We start from the raw sequence: 24,458 nt of genomic DNA, 5'->3' as shown, positions 1-24,458 counted from the left end.
CCAGCAAGTACTCCTCTATGGGTAATGCACAGCAGATCAGCAATGGCACGGTTGCTAAACTAGGGAAAGCATGATTATTCCTTTAGTAGAACAAGGTGGTAAAAACTAAAATGATGATCACGTACCAACAATTCTTGATTGTTAACACACTTGTAAGACCTACTGTAGCCCATGCATCTACGATGGATAGCCCCAACTCCGAATTCTGTCGGCGAATTGGAGAAATTCACCATTTTGGACAACTCTATTCCCCAGCTCCGACCTGATAATAACATGTTGAATTTCCCCGATCCGATTTTGAACGCTGATCATCGGCAGAACAGGGAATCGGGCCGTAGATGTATTGCCCACATAACTCTGAGTTCTCCCACTGAAGTGATTTGGATGTTACATTATTTTCTTTAATCTTCCTTAGATTGATCACTTTGGATTTTATGAGGACTGCACCTTTAAGCAGCGTTACCTAGTATCTGATACCCACTGGAAGAGACCCGGGGGCCCTATCCTGTTCTACACCGGGAATGAAGGGGACATCACATTATTCAGCAATAATACAGTAAGCGCATCAGAGAAACCTTACACCAATATAAATGATAAAGGACAGTGTGAAATGTGATTTTTTTTTTTTTCTTTTAATAATTTTTTTTTATTGGGAGAAACCTTAAATTCTTATCCAGAAATAGATTCTTTACTGTTATATAGAAAGTACCAGCATCAAATGCTGTTTTACAGACGCAATGGGTGTCTATATCTACACATTTAACTTGCAAATAGTGGGTGCAGCGAGGTCTGCCACATTGTGTCTTCGAGGGGAAGGGGGCATTGCAGTGCTCAGTGTGTCCTCCCATGCCACGGTACCCACCATCTCAGCCTCCCGTAGCACTCTCTCTGGGACCCATTGCGCTTAAAAGCTTGGCCCTCTACTGAATGGCTCGGTGGGTGCACTACACGCTCTGGATGCAAATGCCCGGATATCGCAGACCTCCTCTCCAAATACATTCCCTCACTCCATCGTAGACCTGCCTGGCTTCCTCTGATAACTGGTCACTCTACTCCCACTGTACTTCCTATTAGAGATGGCCATTGACCACTGATAGTTAACAATCATCAGTAGTTAACTAACTATATCTGATGATGGTTTTGCCATCGTTGACAGGACTGAGCTTAGCAATGTCCCTGGTAGCCCCTAAGCCCTGCCCCTCATTTATGATTGGTCCATGGTCCGCCGTTGCCATTAAGGGGTGCAAACCATTGATATTTCACCACAGGTTTTTTTGGGGGGGGTTTGCCATCGATGGTAACCACTGATGGAACCATTGATGGTGACCATCGATAGACACTCCACCAATGGCCTTCCTTAATCCCTCTAAGATATATCCTCACATTGCTCCTCTTGTCTCTGATCTGCCCTGTTTTGACACTTGTATGTCCCTGTCTTACTTGTTCTGGGTTCTCTCACTTCTGACACTGCGAGCAATGTGGCATATTCCAACCATTAATAAAATATACATATCCTCTCTCTTCTTCTAGGGGTTCATGTGGGATATAGCGGAGGAGCTTGGCGCTCTGCTGGTGTTTGCCGAGCACCGGTATTATGGGCAATCTATGCCATTTGGTAACCTGTCATACAGTGTAAGTATTTCCTTGGACTCTAGTATTGGTTTATATGACCTTTCTCTGACAGCGGAGCTCTGATAAATCTGCCTTCCCAACTTGGGGTAACAACGAACCGCCCACCACCTTCTGTTTCAGGATCCCAAACACCTGAATTATCTGACCTCTGAGCAGGCCCTTGCAGACTTTGCCGTATTAATACGGTTCTTTAAAGAGAGCGCCGATGCCCGGAACAGCCCTGTGATCGCCATTGGGGGGTCTTATGGAGGCATGTTGGCGGCCTGGCTGCGAATAAAGTACCCTCATGTTGTAGTGGGGTAAGTGCTGGTGTTGATATGGGAGTTTTCGTGATGGTGGGTTTTGAAAATGATGACCGGGATCAGAGCCATCCGGCAGCAGAGTGGCCTTGGGAAGGATATGGCATATCCGCAAGGCTTTCATTGTGATTTTTGTTGTGGGTTATTCCTTACACTAAACTCATGCTCTGAGTGGATGACTGAAGATGTTCTGGAGTTATTTGAAGAGCAGCCAATGATTAAGTAGAATGGTCTTAAACCCGATAATTAATAAATGGGCCCCTAATGCAATTTCCTAGTGTAATATATACTTCCGGAATCGGTAGGTAGTGCCGGCTATTGGGATGTCTTCTGTCAAAATACCAACAGCGGCATCCCGATGGTGCCTAACCCTAACCCCCTTCTCCCAAAATCCAACTCTAACCCGGCTATGCTACCTAAACCGAACTCTCCCCCCCCCTCCATGGCTAACGCTAAGGTCGTTTCGGACTGTTCTCGATTGGGCTGGCATCCTTCTTGATTCCGGCGTCGGGATGAAGATGGGCGTCTGTTTTTCAACACCTATCTTAAGTCCCTTGTCGGGACTTAGACCGGCGGCTTCGCGGCCACCGGTCTCATAACCACATCCCATACTCCCTAGATGTTTACAAGACTTTTTTATGAAGTTGGTTGTTGCAGGGATCAATTGTTTTGTGTCCAACAAAGACCCAAACAAACCTGTCTCTGGGATATTTACCGATTTTTGTCTGCGGTGATTGTTTATTTTTATTTAATTTTTTTAAGCTGCAAAGAACGATGTTATTTTCCTCCACCTCTAACAGGGCTCTGGCAGCTTCTGCTCCTATTTGGCAATTCGAGGATTTGGTTCCCTGCAACTTGTATTATCAAATTGTGACAAATGACTTTAAGAAAAGTGGACCTGGGTGCGATGAATGTATCTCCAAGTCTTGGTCAGCTATAAACCGCATGGCAGAATCTGGTAAGTTTGGTGTGTGTAAAGCTATTGCTGTGTCTATGGCGATTTTATGAGTCCCAAATGGCTGTGTGCCCAAAGCAACTGCCCTTCCTATTGATAACACCAGTACAGATTAACCTCTGAATGATCCCAATCAAATGTTATGCTGGGTACACATTGGGACGACTGTTAGGCTGTCTGGCCGATCCGCTGTCCTATATGACAATTGGTAAGTGCATACATACACACTTACAGATCATCGGCTCGATGTGTCGTGCCTGACGTCACAACTGGGTGGACATTTAATGTGTCCTCCCAGTTGTGATGCCAGTCATTGGCAGCCTGTGAAGCAGGCAGGGCCGACTCTTTGGGCGATCAACCAGTGCGGTCGAACAGGGGTGCCTCCCCATAGAGGGCATGCTCCTCCCAACCATCTCGATTTCAGTGGGACAGTCCTGTTTTTCAGGCACTATCCCGCTGTTCCACCCGCGGGCCAAAGTGTCCCCAGAGCAGTTTGGGACCCCCACCGCTGCAGCTCTGCTTTACTAAGCGGAGCAAGCTGGTGCCGGCGAAGCTGAATGGAGGCTGCGCGCATGCGCACTGCCTCCATTCAATGCTGGGAGACGGCTGAGGGCAGCACAGCTGCTGACGGAGGGCTGGGCTTGCCCCCAGCTTGACGTGAATGGGAGGCGTGTCATACGGGCAACCCTACAAATAGCGTCACATAGGCGGCGTGGTCTATGGAAATTAGGACACACCCCTTTTTCAGACACGTCGACTCACACACAATATATCGGCCATTCAGTGAAACGGCCGATCTGTTGGTCAGTGTGTATCCAGCATTAGTTAGTAATTGGTGACTGACCATTACCCTGATTAGGCACCATAATACCAGTCAACCTGCTTAAATTGTCCACGAGCATTTGTTCTATCATGGGGGGTGATTGAGAGATGGATGCTAATGGCATTGCTACTTTGGATTTAGCAGCAATGCTAAAATATGCTAATGCACGGGAGGCGTCTGAGGACAAAAGACGCCTCCTGTCAGCATCTCCGATCCAAGTGCTGCGGCCAAAGACACCGCATCGGATCGCCATTATGACTATCAGATGCAATGTACATCGGCTTTCTGAGTTGTGCCTAAGCTTATTCAGACTGGCCACGGAACTGCTCAGCCGGGCCAGGAAATCTGTGTCGCTACACGCAGACCCCTGGCCTCGACATGCCCCCAAATGACTGCAGCCTGTCAATCAGGCTGCAGCTTAGGCTACCCTTGAACTATTATTGATATTGTTAGAAGCATCGGGAGACTAATAACTGGGTGCTAGTTTGTGTCGCAGAGACGACGCAATTGTACTAAAGCGATTGGGGACCTGTGACCCCTTTTTACGCAGGTGGTGGCAGACTACTGGGTTATATAGACATTCTTAGAGATATAGATTGTGTAACCGGCAGAGGGATTAAATATTAACTGAGCATAATATTAGGCTCTGCCCTCGCTACACTGGGACTTGGGGAGCTGCGTGACCATGGTCCTGACTCTATATGGTAGAAGGCAGGGTGTAACTGTTAGTGGCCCTGACAATATACTATTATTTATTATTATTATTATTATTATTATTATTATTTTTATTACTTTTTTCACAAAGACCTTTCAGGATGCATAGAATCTTGTTGGACTGTAACCCTTTCCCTGTCTGACAGATGAAGGCATCAGATGGCTCTCCAACGCGTTTCACTTGTGCTCTCCGCTGAAATGCAAAGATGATGTTGCAGCATTTAAAAACTGGCTCAGCGAGACCTGGGTGAACCTGGCCATGGTGGACTACCCGTACCCGGCCAACTTCCTGGAGCCTCTGCCTGCCTGGCCTATTAAGGTAACTTATTTGCAGATACACAAAGGTCTAGTGCAGCACAATCTCCAAATTCAGGTCTGATAACGATGAGAAACGGGAGCAGGGATCTATTATAGAGTCTGTAACCTCTATTGTTGCTAAAACCTAGAACTGCATAAACCACACTCTCCCCTCCGTGCAGGGTATATGATCACTTGCTACCAAGACGTTCCATCTAGTGCTGTACAACTGACTGGAGAGGAACAGTATATTTACTGAATGGTGAACTTTGTTTTTTTTTCCTATTTTTAATACTTTCATCTATTAACAAAGTTAAATTTTAATATTTAACGGTTACTGAGAAGAACTGGATATTCTCACATGACTCACTGTCCTTTATGCTCCTGTAGGTGGTTTGCAGATTTTTAAAGAATCCCAAACTTGAGGACAAGGCACTTCTGCAGAATATTTTCCAGGCGATCAATGTATATTATAACTACACTGGGGACACGCTGTGCCTAAACACTTCTCAGACAGCCGTGGGGAGCCTGGATGACCTTGGCTGGAGTTATCAGGTATGTTCCCTGACCTCTGCAAAATGTGGTAAATTTAGGGGACTGTACAGCAGGGGTTGGAAACCTTTAGCTCCCAGCGTGCTGGGGGTTCACGACACTTGCTGTACAGTATGTGTATTGTGCAACTGAATAAATAACCGCAATGGTCCGGCATGCCAACCAATCTAAATAAACGATGACCGGTGCCCTCACAAAGGTGCGGCCCTCAGTGTATTAAATCAACGCTTCAGTGTTAGGAACAGATAGTGGGCCTGGGGCTGAGAATGTTCAAGAGCATATAGTGAGGAGCTGTGTGGGTGTGGCCAGTGCCTTGTGGGTGTGACTTGTGCTGTGTGGGCGTGTACACTCCCGATAATATCCGCTCCCCTGTCTCCCTAAATACACAATAAAATAACATTTTGCTGAATTTTGTGGAGAAAAAAAAAAATCTAAAAACTATTTAATACTTATTATTTATGGACGACATATGGGTGACTGGTAATCATATTACCATGATGATGGGCCTATTTTTATATGGAGGCCTGGGGCTGTAGCTCCATCCATCTCATTTGATAATCTGGCCTTGCAGCATTGAACACAGGCCCTCATTCAGACCCGCTCGCAAGCGGGTCGATGGTGGGGCACTGCGCATGCAAGCCCCGGAGCGAGTGAGAAATTCACTCGCTCCGGGAGTCGCTACAAACTGGGGGGATGTCGATGTTGATCGACAGCTCGCCCCATTTTGTAGGCGGGGCGCCTGGGCAAACGGAGGCGTTCCTGAAGGAACGCCTGCCGTTTGTGGGCGGCCCTACTGACATCACTCGTGATGTCCGTAGTGAGCTTCCGGCTCTATTAGAGCAGGAAGCTCACTGGGGCTTGCAGCAGACGAGACCCTACCACAAGGGTCTTGTCGCAAGCCCATGGTCACCCACAGCTTAGCGAGCGGCCTGGAGGCTGGCTAAAAAAAAAAAAAAGCGTCCGCCCTCATTCAGAGCGAGCGCTCGCTTTTTACGAGCGGTTCTGTATGAGGTCCACATTCCCTAGGATAATTTTCAATAATTGGTGTTCAATGAAATGATCCCCTTTTTTAATGAGACTGTATAGCAAATGTTTATATATATATATATATAATATATATATAATTATTTTGCACCACACTAATGCAGGCATCCCCCTCCCCACACAGCCCTCCACGTCTGCAGGGTGTTCAGTGTAGGACCCACATGGGACAGTGCTGCAGGAACCCTCATTGCTATAACTATCTATACTGTACATGTCTGAACCCCAGCAAATGAGATCTTCATGCTGGTTTGGGAACAAAGATCAGAGCTTAGATGTATAGGGGTCAGGCCAACGGGAAACTACATATTCTTAATTGTCAAAGGGGTAAAGATATTTGTTTTACTTGGCAAGAAAATTCTGCTAAATAAGTTTGAGGTTTCTTTGCCAATTGTAACCTAATAGGTATGTTTATGTATAGCCAGTGTGTTTATATAGCTAACCTTTTCTGGTACGTGATGGAGACAATGATAACCGTGGTCTGATTCTGTATGTAATGCAGATTATAGCATACACTGAAGCTGCAGCACAAATACAGATGGGTCCTCATATACCTACCATCTTTGCACCATTTGGCGCAAGACGTCCGGCGTATCTGAGATGAGTAGCGTATCAAAATGTTCTTTACATTTTGCATCGCAGGCGCAGTAAATAGCTGCTCACCAGAGACGCTGGGCTGCGACTTTACTTACACAGGAATTAGGGCCTGATTCAGACCCGCGAGCGCATAGCGCTCGCAAGCGGGTCGATGTTTGGCCCCTGCGCATGCGCCGCCTCCGTTGTGTGCATGTGCAAGCCCCAGCGAGCGACTGAAGTTCAGTTGCTCCGGGGCTCACTTCAAGACGGGGCGGCTGTCGATGGTGAGTGACAGCTCGCCCCGTTTTGTAGGCGGGGAGGGGGAGTGGCTGCACAAACGCAGGCGTTCCCTTAGGAATGCCTTCCGTTTGTGGGCGGCCCTACTGACCTCACTCATGATGTCAGTAGTGGACTTCCTGCTCTAATAGAGCAGGAAGTCCACTTAGGCTTGCAGGAGCTGAGACCCTCCCACAAGGTCTCGCCGCAAGCCCGATGGTCGCGATTATTGCGACCATCGCCAGGCCGGTCGCACTAGCTGTGGGTGGTCACCCACAGCTTTGCGAGCTGCCTGGAGGCCGAAACAAACAAACAAAAAACGCCCTGATTCAGAGCGAGCGCACGCAAACAGTCCCTTAGTATTAAACACAAGCACAACGGAACGCAATAGGAGGAAAAGCTGCGGATGCCTGTACTAGAGCCCTTTTATACAGATCCAGACTCGGGCGCACACAGATGTGCAGGTCCCATTGGTCCAATGTAGTTTTGCTGCTTCTGCTCGTTTAATTATGCGAATAAGACGCACCTTTTGCGCAGCTAATGACTTGCCTGTAATGTGTGAATTCTGATTCTCTGACGACTGGCGCTAAGTTCTGACCCTTTCTGTTGTGTTCCGCAGGCCTGCACGGAAATGGTGATGCCGTTCTGTTCTGATGGGGTCACTGACATGTTTGAACCACAGTCGTGGAACTTTGAGGCCTTCTCAGAAGAATGTTATAAGCAGTGGGGGGTCCGACCCCGCCCCTCCTGGATTACATCTGTGTACGGTGGGAAGAACATTAGCTCCTCAAGCAATATAATATTCAGGTAAGATGGCCGCCAGCTGAATGATTGGCTTTGTACATTTTCATGGTGTTTAAAGGAAAACTTGATCTATATGTGACTGAAGCGAGACCTTTGTAGATGCACAGAATTAGAACTGGTTATAGTCTCCTAACCAAATGACATGTGAAACCGTGAATCTAAACGCTGCTCCTTAGGGGAGGGGGCAGTTTGTCTTACAATGTACAGTGCCTATTGCCTAAACACAGTAGGGGCGGCCATTTTCTGGGCTGAATCAATACTTTGATCCTATGAATTTACTAGGAACTGGTGGCATCACTGAGATATGAGGTAGCTTGTGCCTCGGTGTTGTCACACATTCATTGGCTCTCTTTTATTGGCTTCGCTCAGGGTATGGTCACGTGGAGACGTCACTGTACTCTGATCTCCTCCTGTCTTGTGACCAGTTCTGTAGCGGAGACCATGATACAGCGCCTCTCACCCCTAATTCCCCTGCTGGGTCCTACAATCCCTGGGCCATCTAAGCCTCATGATAAAATACTTGTACAGTGGAGATGGAGTTTAATTTTGCCATGACAATTGTTCTACTAAGCGCTTACCCTCCCAGCCAATGGCTGACTGATGGAGACGGGAGAACCCTGCACTGCTGGGCCTGACGTGGGGTAAGCACAGCAGGGTTTGTCCATATTACCAGTGTAAAAATATTTATAAATGTGTGGGATAAATAGATATATAGTTCAACCCAAAAAAGTCAGTGCGCAAAGTATAATCCACTTCACAGAAGCTCTTGTGGAACAACAAGTCCCAGGCTCAACTGCCTCACTATTGCAGATGGATCTTTTCTAATAAAAGTAGTTTCACTGCCATCCTGCTTGCACATAGACTGTATGTAAGTCGGCGCCTTCCCCTTCGTATCCCGTATTCACTTCCTCGGGCAAAACAATTTAATCTAAAAATGAACAGAATAAAGGGGACGCCCCATAGTGCATCACAAGATAAATGTAATAAGCAGCTTAAAAAAAAATACATAAGTCGAGTATGCGTATCAACGGTGGCGGTCACAACGGCCGCAAGTCAAGAAAACATGTAATGTCAAGCATCCGTGGCATATTCAGCAGGTCCACGATCAGTCATCGACACGCTAGACCACGACCCTACGCGTTTCATCACGGAGACTTCGTCAGGGTGACGAAACGCGTCTCTGGTCATAGGCAGCTGTCTTCTGTGTCCTGCTTCCCCTAATGCCCCCAACCCACCCCCAAAACTACTACATATGCTCCCTTTATTTGACCCCCATCTACCCGCAGGGTTATTGTGGCTCTGTTGGGTAAGAATCCACAAATGGGCAAAGGCATTACTACCCCATCTCATCTTCATCCTACTGCAGTGTTTCCCCAACCTCCATCCTCAAGGCACACTAACAGTCCAGGTTTTACCGATATCCACACGTTAGTACAGATGGTTGAATCAAACTAACTAAGGTACTAATAATAAGTCACCTTTGCTCAAGTATGGTTATCCTTAAAGCCTGGACTGTCAGTGTGCCTTGAGGACAGAGGATGGGAAACGCTGCCTTAATGTAACTCCAATTTCCACAGCCCACTCCCAAATTTGTTTTGGGTGGGTTGTGGAATGTAAAGGAAGCAAAATGGGGTCACCCTTACATCAAGGAGACCTCAAACGGGGCTTTGAAAAAGCAGCCTCTCTGTTTGAGGCTGTCCAAATTCTGAGAGCAAACTGTAAGAACTAGGAGATAGGAGCCCATAAACGAGAGCCAGAGTTTCACCACGTAGTGTGAGTGCGTCACATAAAGGGGTGTGTGGGCTTACACAGATGTTGCTGGGCTATACATAGCTGATACGATATGTTGTGCATGGGTTAAGCACAAACAGTAGGATTGTCTTTTTTAAAACGTTGTAGTGTGTGTAGCGGTGTAGTCGCAGAATGTTTTTAAATTAAAAAAATATTCTCTTAAGTAGTTCTGAGAAGCTGCAATAAATAGGGGGAGATTTATCAAAGCGTGGAGAGAATAAGTACCATCCATTCAGCTCCTAACTGTCACTTTAGAAGCTGTGGGGCAGCTGTACTAAGCTCTGGTAAGTTGTAAATTGGAGAGACATAAAGTACCAACCAATCCGCTCCTGTCATTTTTCAAACACAGCCTGTAACATGACATTTAGGAGCTAATTGGTTGGTACTTTATCTCTCTCCAAGCTTTGATAAATCATGTGCTGGGCATACACTATACAAATATTTGCACAATCTGGCTGGTTGGAATGAAAACCTGGTATTGTATGGGAGCAAATGACAGTCCATCATATGGTTTTTAACACTGGAAAATGGACAAAAAAACAATTGTTCAAATTGGTTAAATTCATGTGTTTTACCCAATTTGTCTGAATGACCATTTTTATCTGTTTTCCAGTGTTTGTGAGCAAATGAACGACTGTCATTGGCTCCCAAACGTTACCAGGTTTTCATTCCAACCAGCCAGATTGGACAGATATCTGACAGATAATTGTATAGTGTATGCCCAGCATTAGTAATATAAATACATTTTAGGCTGGGTACACACCTGAACGATATCTGCCCTATTTGGCTAAATCAGAATGACAAATCGGGCATATCGTGTAGTGTATGCCTGAATTGCGCACTCCCGCGGTCGCATGCAATATCGTGGGATTGGTCGTGCTGCACAGTCATTCACACGATATCACATGTGAGGCTGTACATATTAATGAAGAACGGAACAGTGATTGTTCCAACGTTCATTAAATCTTTTTAGTGTGTACCGGCAATCGTGTGATGTCCAGGGGGAAGGCAGATCGCCCTGAACATCGGCACGATTGCTGGTCGTTTAGGTGTGTACTCAGCCTTACAAAGGGCTGACGGCAACATGTTAAATGCTGAGGGTCTTCTGAAATGTTGTCAAGAAGCACCCTCTTGTGGCCAATCTCTGTAATAGCAGGTCCAGTGATTGTGGCCTTGGTGACAACGTGCCCTATTATGGGCAATCTTTTAGTTGGCACCCAGGTTCTTTGCCAGTTGATAAATTAACCCCTTTGTTTACTAGGACTTGCATTTTTCCAACTAAGCAGCTGTTTAACATTTCCAGCAAAGCACAAACACTGTGTCCACAAATTTTTTTTTTTTTTTACTAAATTCAAATGCATGAGGTAGGATAAAAAGTTCATATATTGGCCCAGATCACCAATAAGTGGTGGAAAATATACAAATGCTTACATAGGAGTAGTGTCTGCTTTCTGCCACGTGCGTATTGACCCCATAATTGCTGGTATCTAGGACACGTGATCCCCTTGAGGAGGCAATCTGTAACACTTAGTGGTTCCTTTTACATAATCTCCTCCTTATTCAGGAGTGCAGACTTCCGGGAAATTCCTTATACACAACAGACCTTCTGAGTACACGTTCCCTAGTGTGGGTGAGAGCAGAGCCGTAACTAGACTTTTAGGTGCCCTGTGCCAGAAAGAGCATTGGCGCCCCCACAATTTTTAAATAGGGACATAAAATAGTGCACCGGAAAAAGGGCCATGGCCTCATGGGGAAGGGCCAGGGAAGAGATAGGGGAGGCCAGGAGATGCTGGGGATAAAAGAAGAGGAAGCTACAAGTGAGAGTGATAATAAACAGGAAATTGAGAGGCCCAAACAGCGCCCCCTGCCCTGCGGTGCCCTGTGCCATGGCACTGGCCGCACTACCCTCTGAGAGGGCTTTCGGTAGAGAGCGTCCTGCCTTTGCGCAAACCCGTGTCCTGCTTTTAATAACCCAGCGGTCGAGGGATTAATGCAGCGGCATCCTATGTAATTAGGATGTTTCAGATTTCTAGTCTGCAGAATGGGAGTGGCTCCGTTACATGTCTCCCCCTACGGCGTACAATAAACTCTTTCCATGGGGAGCAATGGCCTGTAATGAAGTAGTTATTCAAAAATTCAAAGGCTTATTTTATTATGTTAACAATTGATTTTGGGGGAGAGAACTCTTAATATCTACAAGTGCGGCATGTGTAATTAGGGAGTGTACAATATTCTAAGAATGATCCCTACCCTTGTATGAACTTTTTTAAAGATTTTAATTTTTTTAATTCTCTTTTGGGGTACAGTAGCAAAAAATATAATAAAAAAAAACAAATAGTCTGTCATTGTTTCTCTCTTGCAGTAACGGTGATCTGGATCCGTGGTCAGCTGGCGGCGTGAAGGAGAGCATCAGTGAGTCGCTCGTTGCCATCATTATATCAGACGGGGCCCACCATCTAGACCTGCGCTCCAATAACCCGTTGGACCCCCGGTCTGTGACCGAGGCTCGGGCTTTGGAAGTGTCCTACATGAAGAAATGGATACAAGAATACAGAAAGCAGTTCAGCGCTGATGGACTATAAATTGGTGGATGGACAGTAACCTATCCACTAAAGGGGCCTCTGTGTATTCTGATTACTTGGATAACAGAACTTATTTTATTGTCCTATACAGGAGAATTGGATATGGAAAGCTCGGTTCTGTCCGCCGCTGCAGGAATTTGCTGAGCCATATTTCGGTATAGGGCACGTGTAAATAGAATGACCCTTCTGGGGAAACTTGAAATATACCTGCGAGAAGTCTGCAGTATGTGGAGAATTGTACAGGGTCTCTGCAATTTTCCTTCATTTTTTAATACATTCCATGTCCGGCCAACAGGTGCACTGGATACGTGTTCTGTCAGTTGCTGTACAGTTCAAATCAAATGTTTCATTGAGCACCAGGTCAGTCTGGGCTATGGAGACACAGATGCACAAATATTTAGCCTTATTATATACCTGTGACCTATTACTAGGTTAATAGCATCCCTGTCTGTGCCGTATGCAGTATTTGTGTATCTGTTCTTATAATTCATACATTACCCTCTCGGATCATACCCAACTGCTGAGTTTCCATCTTGAATTTGTAGCTGGGCATGTGTACCTAGGGGCATAATGTCGTGTTCTTCTCACTCCATGTAAACACACGGCTCTTCAATAAATGTCAGCAGAGTTCTGTAATGAAAGCTGCTGTCCTGAGAGCTGGGACAGTCGCTGACTAACTGCAACGGTATCAGGGGGAACTTGGGTCAGTCACTGAAGAACTGGGACTGAATCAGTTAGAACTTGCTCAGTCTCTGAACTGCAACGGTATTTGGAAGAACTTGGTCAGTTTATGAAGAACTGGGATGGTATCTGGAAGAACTTGGCCAATCTCTGGAGAACTGGGACAGTATTGGGATGAAAAATGCCATTTATACAGTTTTGTGATCGTGTGGATTTGCAGCTGACACTCAGGGACTGTGGGTGACTATGCACAGGGTAATAGGAAAGTGACTCCCAAGCCTGGCTCTGTAGCTCCTATAATCTATTCTTTTCCCGCTGTATGAGAGGTGCAGGCCTATATCCAGGGCTAATCTGACTGTTGCTTTGTATACAGGGCTTCAGTTCTTTCCCTTCTCCAATCTGCAGTTTCTAAACCTTTTTTCAATGGTAATTTGTCAGTTCCTTGTACGGTGCCGGCACATCGATGATGTAGAATTTTTCTAATCTGTCAGGAGGACTGAATCCTTCTGCTCTAATTCACTTTACTGATTTTGTCTGAGGTTTTGGTGAAATTATTCCACATTGATCAGTTTTACATGATTGGTGCTGAGAAGCCCTCACACAGCAATAAAGACTAAAGTTTAATTTTCTACCATGAATTTGCCTCTTTCATCCAGTATAACTATGTAACCGCGGCTTCCTAGTTGTGTCATGGGGGTGTCTTCTCCATAACTCCTACCTTGGGAGGCCTGGCAGGGCCGGATTAACAATGGGGCGGGTGGAGCTGCAGCTCCAGGCCCCCATTGAAAATAGGCCCACAGGAGGCTGACTGCATTGACAGGAAACCTTTTTCCTGTCGCCTCATACTGCTACTGCCGAACACTTAAGTAATTCGGTCAATTCAGTATACAATGCTCCGGTGCCTTCCAGAACCGACCGGTAAATATGTACAGGCACTGGCACAATGTATGAAAAATGCTTGTCACCACATATTTAATCTACATTGTGCCAGTCCCTGGAGTGCTGCCTCTCTCTGCTTTTACATATATAATATATGTGTGTGCGCGCGTATACATACATATGTGTGTGTATGTAATGTATACATGTATTTGCTTCTCTTCGTGACTTTTTTGTTTATTCTCACTATGGGGTATAGATCTAATATCATCTTGGTGTAGCTATAAGATTAGGGAGGAGATGCACTAAAGCCTTGGAAAGTGATAAATTACCAACCAATCGGCTCCTAACGGTCATTTTTTCAAACAGCCTGTAAACTTAGGCGCTGATTGATTGGTAATTTATCTCTTTCCACGTTATCACTGTTCAAAGCTTAGCGCATCTTCCTCCATGTCCTAAATATATAAAGTGATGTCACACTCAAAGACATCACTAAGTGACCCGCATGCTCTTTAGTAGGGAGGTTTCAAATTCATGTGATCACGAAGTGCCATTTTTCTTTTTGTGTCACGTTAACAAGGGGTATTTCCTTTTTGTTTGCAGACTTTCACATTACATTATAAGTGGAGTGGGGGGTGCAATTGAGGTGATTGAAGGTAGGGGCTAGCCACAGCCCATGAAGCAGGTCACACCCCCTGTGCAGGCCACACCCCCACAGCACTAGTCCTGCCCCACCACATCACTAGTCACACCCCCTGCTGCAGCACACAATAGGCCCTTTATACATTTCAGCTCCAGGCCCGTGTGGACCTTAATCTGGCACTGAGGCCTGGTGCTACCCCAAGATCATGTCTGTAATGGGGTCAAAGCCTGAGGAAGTGATTGATGGGCTGCCACCTGTGGAGCTTGGCTAATTAAGGCGGATGGCTATAGTCCCTAAAGAGGATGGCAGCAGGGGCATAGCAGGACCCAGGTTGGCTCTAGGGGTGTTCAACCAGTGCGCTCGAACCTGGGCGCCACCCTTATAGGGCGCACCCCTCCCCAACATCCCAATTTCACTGTCCCGCTGTTGCACCCGTGGGCCAAAGTGGCCTGCGGGTGGTCAAATCGGGTGGTTGGGGACCTACACCGCCGCAGCTGTGACCCCGGAGTCTGAATGGATTATGCGCGCAGCATCCATTCAGTGACGGGAGAGGGCTGGGGGAAGCCCAGCTAGTGAGGCTCCCCACAGCCTGACGTTATTTGGAGGCGTGCCATGCGGGCACGCCTCCAAATAACGTCACGTAGGAGACATGGCCTATGGTAATTAGGCCACGCCCCGATTTTCAACCGCACATGATGTAGGGGTGCCCTGTAAAGAGCCGGCACAGGGTGCTCCGTCCCCTGGAGCCGGCCCTGGCAGGACTAGTCCCCCTTCCTTCCCACTGCGCTGTCTCATCGTCATGTTGCTGCTGCATCACACTGTGCAGGGTTCCTGTGCAGCCGTGGTGATGGAGAATCACTGGGGTACACTGGTGAGCAGAGGGCAAGTTAGGGAAAAACTGGCGTGACTTTCCCTTCAGTTACCTATGTTTACTGTAATGTGTGTTGTCACCCAGTGCATAAAGACTTGGGGGGGGCAAGGAAGTGCTCCGTGGGCTAACAGGCCCATTCGCTGGCTGCAATATAAGCTGAATGCTGCGCTGCTGCAGAAAGGACATTCTTGTGTAGGGTCAGTTATGGGAAATGGTGTATTTTTGCCAGCAGGGGGAGCTGTAGTTCTATTTCAGAGATGACATACTGCTATTTCTTATGGCCCTTAAAACAATTCATGTGAACTTTTTGCCAATTTTTTTATAAAAGAAACTGTCCAGGGCATAGTTTAAGGATGGGTGTGCCCCCCGCCCCACACACCCACACCAGGCCTCCTAGTGGGAGCCTTGAAATGAAATAGCAATTTCATGTACCGCTAAAATGAAAGCATGATTAATCTGTGATGTCTGGTACACAATGCATGGTCACCTTCCCCCTGTGATGTCACTTATACATTGCCCAACTGTGCCCCTCCCACCCCTATCATTCTATAGACTATGCACATTCCCCCCACCCACCCAATGCATTACTCATTCCTCAGCAGGGTTGTCAGCCATCCATGGGCCTTGGTTTTAAACCATGGCTCAGAAACCATTGATGGTTAATCCATTGATTCATTAACTTTACATATGCGCAGACCATGGCCTGTATTGGCCATCGCAACGTCACCCATTGATGGTAAAACAAGTTGCCACCATCATCAGACCATCGAAGGTTGCTATACCTCCCAACCGTCCTGACAGTCCTGCTTTTCGGGTACCATTCTTCCGCTGCCCACGGGCCGCAGTGTCCTGAGGATGGGGAGTGGGGATAGGTTAGGAGGCTCTGCTTAGCAGAGCATGCAGTGAATAAAAGCCATGCACATGCACAGGGCATCTATTCACTGGAGAGAGTGACTGGGGGCATTCCAGCAGCTCCCGGAGCGCTGGGCACACCCCCAGCATGTCGAAAATGGGAGACCGTTTCTCGCAGGTATGACTTTTGATGTGGGGCCACGCCCCCTTTTATGGGTGCGCGCAAAGGTCACTAATCCTACTTCCTGAAAGTTGGGAGATCTGGTCAATAACCCAACCTATTCCCCCCAGTATTGGCTTGCACTGTTCGTTCATACAACATGCATGACAAATATATACTGTGCAACTTGATGGAGACCTGCCCAAACACACCACCTAATAAATAACACAATTACAAGTACCGTGGGCATGTGGGTTTGAATTAAAAATACCTCCTTGGGCAGTGCTGTAACAAGGCTCTGGAGCGCCTTGTGCCAGCCCCTCCCCCTAAGGTCATGACATTGTATAGGTGGTGTTGTCGCCAGCACTGTGCAGACAATCTGTCTACAAGTCTACTTGTAGACAGATTGTAGGGTGCATGTTCAGAGGACTGGACTTTGGGTAAGAAATATAAATATTGCTTCGGAAGTTGCAGTTTAAAAGATAGCAACAGCTACATGTTTCACTGTTTGTGACCAGTAGGTGGCAATACAGAGCCAAAACTTACTGCCAGTGCTGCTTATATAATTGTTGCAGTGACTTGTAGACTAGTGAAGTGTAATATTTACTGTATATAGATCAGTTTCACAATTTTTATTTTTTTTGGGTATTTACAGTACATGATTTATTAAATATATTGTACACAGTGTTAAGCTGGCTGTGTACCCCAGCGCTGACGGGGCAACGTATCGGGTGGTCCATACACACTGGGCGATCCAGTGCCCAATATGCAGGCCGCATCTCCTGATCTTCCTGCATGTACAAAAGATCGGGTGATGTGGCTGATGACCCAACGGGAGCGCGCACTACATGATGTAGTGCATTCACCATACTTACAGACTTTGCAGGGCAGCATGCTGGGAGCAGCCGGAGAGGACCACCTTCTTCTTTCATCTTTGGGGGGGGCGGAGCCAGAATATAGCCGACATTAGGCTTCGCCCCCTTTACATTAAACCCCCACGATTTGCATGTCTGCGAGGAGGGGGCAGGGCTTAATGATGCGATTTGTACCATTTAGCCACACCCCCTCCATATGGACCAGCAAAAGTCTCAGAGGATCTTCCCATCCTGCCCACTTCAGGGGTGCGGGGGATTACCGGAAAAATCGTGAGCCTCCCACGACAACTGGGAGAGTAGGCATGTATGGCATACACACTGCATAATATTGACTCTCAGAGCCAAGTGCTGGTTCATAAAATACGGGGGAACCCTACACATTTTGTCCCCTGTATTTTTAGAACCAGGACTGGATCAGGAAACCAGGACTGGTTATGCTTGGTGGGGGGGGGACCCCACGTAATCTTTTTCTATTTTTGATAGTTTTTTTTTAAGATTATACACACAAATGCAGCCTGCACGTATCTCAGGGATATGTGCAGGCTGCATGTTCGGGAGTGTTTGGCTGCGCTTAGACACAGGGAACTCGCCAGAGAAAACTCAAATTCATTCATCATCGGAAAACTTGATTTAGTCAAAACTCGATTTTTATTTAATTTTTTTTGTAAATTGGCATTTTTAAATTTTTCTAATCCCTCCCGAGTCCTGGCGAAGCTCAGCGAGTTTGTTCTCGAGAAAAACTCGATTGTTAGTAAATTTACCTCTCAGACCTACCACTTTCCCTAAAACACCCCCCAACTCACTTATTTAATGAGGGCTAATAATCAGGACAATCTACTATATAAAAGTGAAAATTTGTCCTGTCTTTCTATACAAATCCAGTTTACAAGCCAAGATCGTGAAATTTTACATACGAGCGTATTAAAACACGGCGGAGGCAACTAAAATAATTTTCAATCGAAATTAATTACTGTTAATTTTAATTAATAAAAAAAACACAATTTTTGCATAGCATTTGCCCTTTACAGGTCAGGTACGGAATTAGAAAAGGATTTAGCTTATCTACTATTTTTTTCATGGCATATGGGTAGGGCCTCGGAGCAAGCGTTTTGTGTTGTCATGATCTTAATGTTTATTATCGAAGAGAGCTTTAGCAGGCTTTCCCAGCATTCTCAGCTCTCTGACTATACCAAATTACGCAACAACATTGACTTCTTTCTTCGAACTGTGGGCCTGATTCAGAGCCGGACGCTATTTGCGCTCGCTCGTTCAGAAAAAGGGGCCGGCTATTTAAATTGAGCGCTCGCTCTTTCCGGTCTGTTGACGCCTCTATGTCTGAGCGAGCGTACGAAACATGCGCTCGCTATTTTGTAAAGATGCCCCCTGGCCGCTCGCATCCTACGTCATCTCCGCTATTTATTTGATTAATCGAGTACATCGAAAGGCATCTGAACTGCTCGCAGTGCTTGTGGTTGGATTTTCCTACCGCAATCATGCGAACAGTTCAGGCTAAGAAACAACCAAGTGACGTGGTCGATGACGCTGCTTTGTTAATTATGCACACCCTTAAAACACCCGTTTTGACCGTTTGGCACGCCTGCGTTCGGATCACCACTCCTCGTTTTCAAGCACCTTCCCCTGTTACCACCCACAAACACTTCATCCTGTCACTCAAATTAGCAGGCACTCGCTATTTTGCGAGCGCTCGATTTCCGACCACAATGACTGGTTGGCGCATGCGCATTACGACCCATACGCATGCGCAGATGTGCGAACGTCGCTCGGAGCGAACGAGCGGCTGCTTACAAGCGGCTCTGAATCAGGCCCTGTGTCAAAATGATGACTTTGCAAGGACCCTGCTGTACTGTGAGCTGCCAAAGTATTACACGATTGCTTCTTGAAAAGTTTTTATGCGCAGAAAACAGGGAGTCGCTGTAGATGGTCATCCTGGTATCAGAGCAACAGAAGCTCTTGGCCGTGTTTACACTGTACATCCGACAAATTTTGAATGTTTTTATCTCCGAAGCTTGCTTTACACTGTTACAGGTCCTAATTCCTTCGAAGACCTTAGGACTGTTGATGGGGAAGTTTGTCACACTTTTTATGAGGCCTGCCTCAGGAGAGGTTGGTTGGAGGATGATGTGTAAACAAACATTCTTAAAATCCCGGGCATTGCCGGGTACTCCAGCTAGTATATTATAAACATATAATGGAAACAAACCACAACGAATGCGTTTTTATTAATAATAAGAGAGGAAAGTTGTAGATTGTTGCACAGAAGACCTCAGGGTTTTAAAAATACAAATGTACAAGAGATCAGAAGAAAAAAACTGTTCTAAAATACCTTCAGTAAAGTTGTAGAAAAAAGTTATTTACTGCATGCAGAAGTTAAAATTCTGATTCTTATAGAACTTGTATAAAAGTAAGGGACATCATCTGAAAATCTATATAGGGTTTTTAGGTGAACAGACGCAGGCAGCAATATTTTAATGTTTCTGCTGCAATATGTCCAAACTGGAGTAGCCATAATAAAATGGTGTGCCATTTGTAAATTTGTAACGGGCATGAAGAAACCTGTGTGCAAAACAGTCCTGTATGTCCAATCAAGGAATAATAACCAGGAATGTAAACCTCAGTGATGTGATTGGATTGTGCTACAGAGCAGTTACCTGGGGTCCTAAAAATATTTACTGTTCAGGTCGATTCAGTGCACCAACCGTTTCAGTGCACCACCAATGAGTCATAAAGCAGGAAGTAGCTAGGGGACACTGAAAGGGCTTGGTGGGTTACATGTGGACCTCGGGACGCCTGTCAATCGCTGACCTACATCAAGCACTGTTATTAGAATCTAATCTCTGTGGAGAGTGCTTTTTATTTTTATTGTGTGTACATTGTTTATTGCCTTTTACAGCTACAGGTGTTTTAAGCATTAATGTATAACTCAGCGCATCTTATTGTCGTTACTGTAATGTTCCATGGCGCTTTGCAGAAAAACATCATGTTGCGTATGTTTTCATATATAAATGTTTTTAACAGTAGTACCGTTTTATACCAGCAGATGTCACATGATAAGCTACATTACATAATGCATGGCATGTAGTCACATTGCCAACAGTCAATAACAATTCCGACACCATTGAATGCCATAATGTCAACACCCAAAATGTCAACACTTGCATATGAAATGTCAAAACAGTCACAATGTTGACCATAGAAATTTTAGGGTTTGGGGTTATAGGTTAGGCCAGTGGTTCCCAAACTGTGCGCCGTGGCACCCTGGGGTGCCTCAGGACACTTGCAGGGGAGCCTCAGGTTGGTGGTCCAGCACCAAATAAAATGATTTATTGTCCATGTAATGTAAATATGTGTACAAACAGAAGTTGCAAACCTGTCCACCACCACATAACTGCACCTAAAGATGACATATAACCACAATTGACTTCACTTTACTAAAAAAAAAAAAAAAAATCTGAATTTCTCAATAACAAACTTTTGGCTTAGGGGTGCCGTGAAAACAATCCTGATACTCTAGGGCGCCATGATCGAAAAAGTTTGGGTTAGGCTTAAAATTATCAGGTCGACATTCTGAACATGCCGACATTTTGTCTGTCGACATTATGGTGTCTATATAATGACAGTCGAAGTTGTGATCGTCAACAAAACATACCGAAACCGTAACGCACGTCACAGGAATTATATTCAATGAAAAAGTTAAATTCTTTATACAAATAAAATAAATGAAGCTCACAGCATGGCCCCTCCCCTGGGGGAGGGGGGGATTGTTAGTAATGTAGGGGAACAAAGAGTGGCACTGGTCTTAGTTAATGATTTGGGGTCGGAGGGGGGGAGCAGTCTATTTATTTTCAATAGAGAATTTGATTGATTTAATTGATTACTGTTAATAAGAGGAGCCTGGTGCCCAATACCAGTATTACATGCAAAACCTACACTACATGCATAATGCTGATTTACACAGTTCCGTTATAGCATCAAATGTGAAACTGTAACTAGGGAATCGAGTGACTCATTAACATTGAAAGATGATGAGTGTTAACGCCAACTACAGCTGTAATATTGTTTTGGTTTACCTCTCATGGGGGCCTATTCATCAACCTGAATAGGTCCATACAGAAACAGTAGTTTATTAAAATTAAAAAATAAAATTATTTATTGCTATTTATGTAATGCACACATATGCCAAGTAATCTACCTGCAAAGATGAAGGACTATTAGCAGTATCTAGAATCTCCATTAATTCATTTGGGGGTTGAGCTTTAAGCTTTATGGCTCCGACCAGTGCTCGAAGTGGGAATTTTGAGGTGGGGGCATGGAGATTTGAATCCAGACCCCCCCCAACCCTCACTCCACTGGCTGTCCTGCACTGGATGACACCCGGTGCGGTCACCACAGAATAGTGAGCGCGGCTATCCTTTTAGCCCCTGCTTTTATCTCAGCCACTGCACCTTTCACTTACTGCACTTCTTCCTGCCAGCTTCCCTCTCTCTCACCCCCTGTCCCTTTCTCTAACTGGTTCCCCCTCTCTAAACCCCTCTACACCACTAACTGCCTATTCATCTCTCTCATTAACATATTCCCTCCTACAACCTCCCCTCTTACCTCTAACTACACTGCAGCCGGACCGGAGCCGGGGCTGGAGCATTAGGTCCCTGCTGAAATGCAGTTTAACGTCCACACGAGCTGGCATCCAATCCCGGCTCGCGGACCAGCTCACCGGCCGGCCGGATCTGTGAGCCAATGAGAAGCTGCCCCTTGGCAGCTTCTCATTGGATAGCACTCTGTGAGCCGCGATTGGCTGGCTCCGGCTGTCAGTGCCGCTGCTTACTAGTGCAGTGCAGCCGCCCGTTACTCGAGGCTCCTGGTTCCATGCCAGCGCTGTCGCCGATAAAGAGATGTGTCCCCAGTGGGACACATCTCCACACTTTGCTGTTGCAGCGCTGGGATCCCATACTAGATCCCAGTGCTGGTACACTTTCTGCCACGAAAACGAAGTGGCGGTGGGAAGTGGCGGTATATCATACCGCCGTATACCGCCCCACTTCGACCACTGGCTCCGACTATATAGAACCCGCTTCCCCGCACAGTTCGGTGAGAGGCCTCCACTCTAGAATCCTTCACAGACTCCAGACTCACCTGTGTGCTCACGCGTTTCACTAATGTCCCTAAACAATCTACAACCCAGATGCTTAGTTCTCTTTTCTTTTAAGCTTATTTTGTATCTTGTATTTTTTAAATGCAAATATAAAGCACTTTGAGTCCTATTGGAAGAAAATTTATATAAAAATAACATTACTATTATTATTAACAAGGAAGAGACTCCTAATACATACACTAAAATCTACATAACGAGACGGTATGAAACACTAAGAGTTGATAAAACTAGATGGGAAAGTTATGTATTAAGGGGCTTATTCTGAATTGGATGCACCTGCAGACATCTCTCCGTCCAGCCGCGGCAGCCTCCTCACTACAGTATATTATAGTAACGTGAAAATCCGCCTTTGTATAGTAGAAATCCGTGCGACCGCATTGGGGAAGTCTGTCCCGCCCACTGTTCTTACATCCATTGCCGCAACCGCCATCGTTGATATGTGGACTTATACCAGCCCTGTGCTGTGTGCAAAAGATCCGGCTAAAACAGGCGAAGCATGTAAGATGGCCAACGCTTCCATGACACTTCCCATGAGACAGAAATGGTCCGTGTGATCGCATGGTAGCCGCCCAGTTACCGGCCATAGCATGAATAGCATGGTCCATCGACAGACGGGTCAACCCGTACGCTCTGGCGATTCACCGTACCCGATCCAGCGCATGCGCAGTATCTGCAAGATCCGTGTGCATTGCAACGTGCGTGCAACACAGGGCCCCAGGGCATTTTACATCGCTCTGCAGAGAGTTTTTGCACATTGGGCCTGATTCAGAGCCGGACGCTATTTGCGCTCGCTCGTTCAGAAAATAGGGGTGGCTATTCAAATGAACCGTTCGCTCTTTGCGGTCTGTTCACGCCTCTAGGTCTGAAAGAGCGAACAAAACTTGCGATCGTTTTTTGGAAAACTACGCCCCCTGGCCGCTCGCATCCTACGTCATGTCCGCTATTTATTAGATTAATCGAGTACATCAACCAGGGTATGAACTGCTCGCTATTCTTGTGGTTGGTTTTTGCTACCACAATTTTGCAAGCAGTTCTGGCTATAAAATAACCCAGTGACGTGGTCAGTGACGGTGCTGTATTAATTATGCACACCCATAAAACGCCCGTTTTGACCTTTAAGCACGCCTGCGTTCTGATCTCCACTCCCCCGTTTTCAAGCACCTTCCCCTGTTACCACCCACATACGCCTCATTCTGTCACTCAAATTTTCAGGCATTCGCTATTTTGCGAGCACATGAATTTCGACCGTACTGACTGGTTCGCGCATGTGTATAACGATCCGTACGCATGCGCAGTTGGGCTAACATCGCTCGCAACGAACGAGCGGCCGCTTACGAGCGGCTCTGAATCAGGCCCATTGTCAGTAAATATAATTCCCCCTGGGATTAGACAATAATCACTTTACAATGTTTTATCCTGCTTAGATCCGTTACATGTAGACATTGGTGTGAGAGATTTATCAGGGCGCCCAATGCACAGAAGAGGTGGCTGGCTGTATACTGTATATGAGCTGCCCAATGCACAGAAGAGGTGGCTGGCTGTATACTGTATATGAGCTGCCCAATGCACAGAAGAGGTGGCTGGCTGTATACTGTATATGAGCTGCCCAATGCACAGAAGAGGTGGCTGGCTGTATACTGTATATGAGCTGCCCAATGCACAGAAGAGGTGGCTGGCTGTATACTGTATATGAGCTGCCCAATGCACAGAAGAGGTGGCTGGCTGTATACTGTATATGAGCTGCCCAATGCACAGAAGAGGTGGCTGGCTGTATACTGTATATGAGCTGCCCAATGCACAGAAGAGGTGGCTGGCTGTATACTGTATATGAGCTACCCAATGCACAGAAGAGGTGGCTGGCTGTATACTGTATATGAGCTGCCCAATGCACAGAAGAGGTGGCTGGCTGTATACTGTATATGAGCTGCTATAAGGTAACGGGTGGGGTGGGGGGGAGTGTAATAAAGTTCATGAGTCATAGAAGTCGC

At 46.2% G+C, this 24,458-nt stretch overlaps 1 protein-coding gene across 1 annotated transcript in view; it reads left to right on the top strand.

The window, feature by feature from the left end:
* Positions 1-13,652, top strand: part of LOC148431210 (lysosomal Pro-X carboxypeptidase-like) — a 40,069-nt gene extending 26,417 nt beyond the window's left edge. The window contains exons 2-9 of the mRNA XM_088466215.1: positions 416-556; positions 1,531-1,632; positions 1,753-1,931; positions 2,732-2,889; positions 4,570-4,742; positions 5,111-5,275; positions 7,785-7,972; positions 12,123-13,652. Of these exons, the coding sequence (XP_088322341.1) occupies positions 416-556; positions 1,531-1,632; positions 1,753-1,931; positions 2,732-2,889; positions 4,570-4,742; positions 5,111-5,275; positions 7,785-7,972; positions 12,123-12,342 (1,326 nt within the window). The 3' untranslated portion in view covers positions 12,343-13,652. The remainder of the gene's footprint in view (positions 1-415; positions 557-1,530; positions 1,633-1,752; positions 1,932-2,731; positions 2,890-4,569; positions 4,743-5,110; positions 5,276-7,784; positions 7,973-12,122) is intronic.
* The last annotated feature ends 10,806 nt before the right edge of the window (positions 13,653-24,458 follow it).

The sequence above is a fragment of the Taudactylus pleione genome, unplaced genomic scaffold, assembly GCF_031769625.1.
Source record: "Taudactylus pleione unplaced genomic scaffold, aTauple2 ptg002671l, whole genome shotgun sequence".
In the NCBI taxonomy this organism is placed as follows: Eukaryota; Metazoa; Chordata; class Amphibia; order Anura; family Myobatrachidae; genus Taudactylus; species Taudactylus pleione.
The sequence above is the reverse complement of the archived record's forward strand: the minus strand, read 5'-3'. Positions and strand labels throughout refer to the sequence as shown.